This window comes from Phacochoerus africanus, chromosome 8, assembly GCF_016906955.1.
Source record: "Phacochoerus africanus isolate WHEZ1 chromosome 8, ROS_Pafr_v1, whole genome shotgun sequence".
Lineage (NCBI taxonomy): Eukaryota > Metazoa > Chordata > Mammalia > Artiodactyla > Suidae > Phacochoerus > Phacochoerus africanus.
The window spans coordinates 113,690,407-113,692,639 of NC_062551.1; the positions used below are offsets into that span (position 1 = coordinate 113,690,407).

General features: G+C 49.3%; 1 protein-coding gene across 1 annotated transcript; it reads left to right on the plus strand.

The window, feature by feature from the left end:
* The first annotated feature begins 451 nt into the window (after window positions 1-451).
* Window positions 452-2,029, plus strand: LOC125133531 (glutamate dehydrogenase 1, mitochondrial-like). Its single transcript, XM_047791751.1, is given in 3 exon segments — window positions 452-1,237; window positions 1,239-1,467; window positions 1,572-2,029. Coding segments are annotated over 3 exon segments (1,458 nt in total). The 5' UTR covers window positions 452-466.
* The last annotated feature ends 204 nt before the right edge of the window (window positions 2,030-2,233 follow it).

Here is a 2,233-nt window from a genome sequence, read left to right on the forward strand (position 1 = left end):
TGATTTAAGAACGTCATAGATTCATTCATCACCATTAGAACAGTAAACATGAAGTTTTAAATCTAATTAGTTGAATGAAACATTGTAAAGACTTGACAATGTCCTTGTTATAACATCTTCTCTAAAAGGCATGAGAGGGCTTAAAAGGGCAGAGAGCGCTGGGTCCTTCCTCCCTCCGTCTGTCATTCCCCAGGCCTGCAAGAGCTTCTCACCTCCGAGGCCTCCGCCCCACCGCCACGTAACCGCTTCCTAGATGAAGCACTCCTGCTGTCCGGCGCCCGGCCTGAAACCCTGGGGTTGGCAGCCGCAGGCTTGGCAGCTCGCAGACTCGCCCGCGCTGCTGGGCCTGGGCCCCCGTGGGCAGCCCGCCGCGGCCACCGCCCCGCAGCCAGGGTTCCGGCCGCACTTGCAGCGACACTACAACCAGGTGGCGGCCGACAGCGAGGAAGACCCCAACTTCTTCAAGATGGTGGAGGGCTTTGACTGCAGCGCCATCATTGTGGAGGACAAGCTGGTGGAGGGCCTCAAGACCCACGAGGGCGAGGAGCAGAAGCGGAACCGAGTGCGTGGCATCCTGCGGATCATCAAGCCCTGCAACCATGTGCTGAGGCTGTCCTTCCCCATCCCGGGTGATGACGGATTCTGGGAGGCTATGGAGGGCTACAGGGCCCAGCACAGCCAGCGCCAGACGCCCTGCAAGGGAGGTATCCGTTACAGCACTGATGTGAGTGTAGATGAAGTGAAAGCTCTGGCGTCTCTGATGACATATAAGTGTGCAGTGGTCGATGTGCCATTTGGGGGTGCCAAAGCTGGTGTTAAGATCAACCCCAGGAACTATACCGACAATGAATTGGGAAAGATCTCAAGGAGGTTTACCATGAAGCTGGCCAAGAAAGGTTTTATTGGTCCTGGCATTGATGTGCCTGCCCCAGACGTGAGCACGGGCAAGCGAGAGATGTCCTGGATTGCTGACACCTATGCCAGCACCATAGGGCACTATGGTATTAATGCCCATGCCTGCATTACTGGTAAGCCCGTCAGTCAGGGTGGAATCCATGGATGCATCTCAGCTACTGGTCAGGGAATTTTCCATGGGACTGAAAACTTCATCAGTGGAGCTTCTTACATTTTAGGGATGACACCAGGGTTTGGAGATAAAACATTTATTGTTCAGGGATTTCGTAATGTGGGGCTGTACTCAGTGAGGTATTTATATCATTTTGGTGCTGAATGTGTTGGTGGTTGGTGAAGCTGATGGAAGCATATGGAATCTAGATGGTATTGATCCAAAGGAACTGGAAGACTTCAGATTGCAACATGGAACACTCCTGGGCTTCCCCAAAGCAAAGATCCATGAAGGGAACATCTTGGAGGCCGACTGTGACATATCGATTCCTGCTGCCAGTGAGAAGAAGCTGACCAAGTCCAATGCACCTGGAGTCAAAGCCAAGATCATTGCTGAAGGAGCCAGAAGGACCAACAACTCCAGAAGGACCAACAACTCCAGAAGCTGATAAGATTTTCCTGGAGAGGAACATTATGGCTGAAGGAGCCAGAAGGACCAATGACTCCAGAAGGACCAACAACTCCAGAAGCTGATAAGATTTTCCTGGAGAGGAACTTTATGGCTATTCTCTACTTGAATGCTGGAGGAGTGACAATATCTTACTTTGAGTGGCTGAAGAATCTAAATCATGTCAGCTATGGCCATTTGACCTTCAAATATGAAAGGGATTCTAATTACCACTTGCTCCTGTCTGTTCAGGAGAGTTTGGAAAGAAAATTTGGAAAGCACAGTGGAACTATTCCCATTGTGTTCTCAGCAGAGTTCCAAGATAGGATATCTGGTGCCTCTGAAAAAGACACTGTGCACTCTGACTTAGCTTACACTATGAAACTTTCTGCCAGGCAAATCGTGCACATGGCCATGAAGTATAACCTGGGATTGGACCAGAGAACAGCTGCCTATGTCAATACCATTGAGAAAGTCTTCAAGGTGTACAGTGAAGCTGGTGTGACCTTCACATAGATGTGTTGAGGCTGATTTCTTCACTACCCTCTTCACCTCTTCATCTGCAGAACTGTCACAAGTTTACATGTGACCTCAGAAATCTTTCTCACTCCTGACTTTACAGATAATGGACGCCATTCTCAACAAGTCAATTCAAATCAGCCCCTTAAGAAAAAAATTAATCTTAGGGAATCACTTATAAGCTAATAAGTGTGGTAGTAG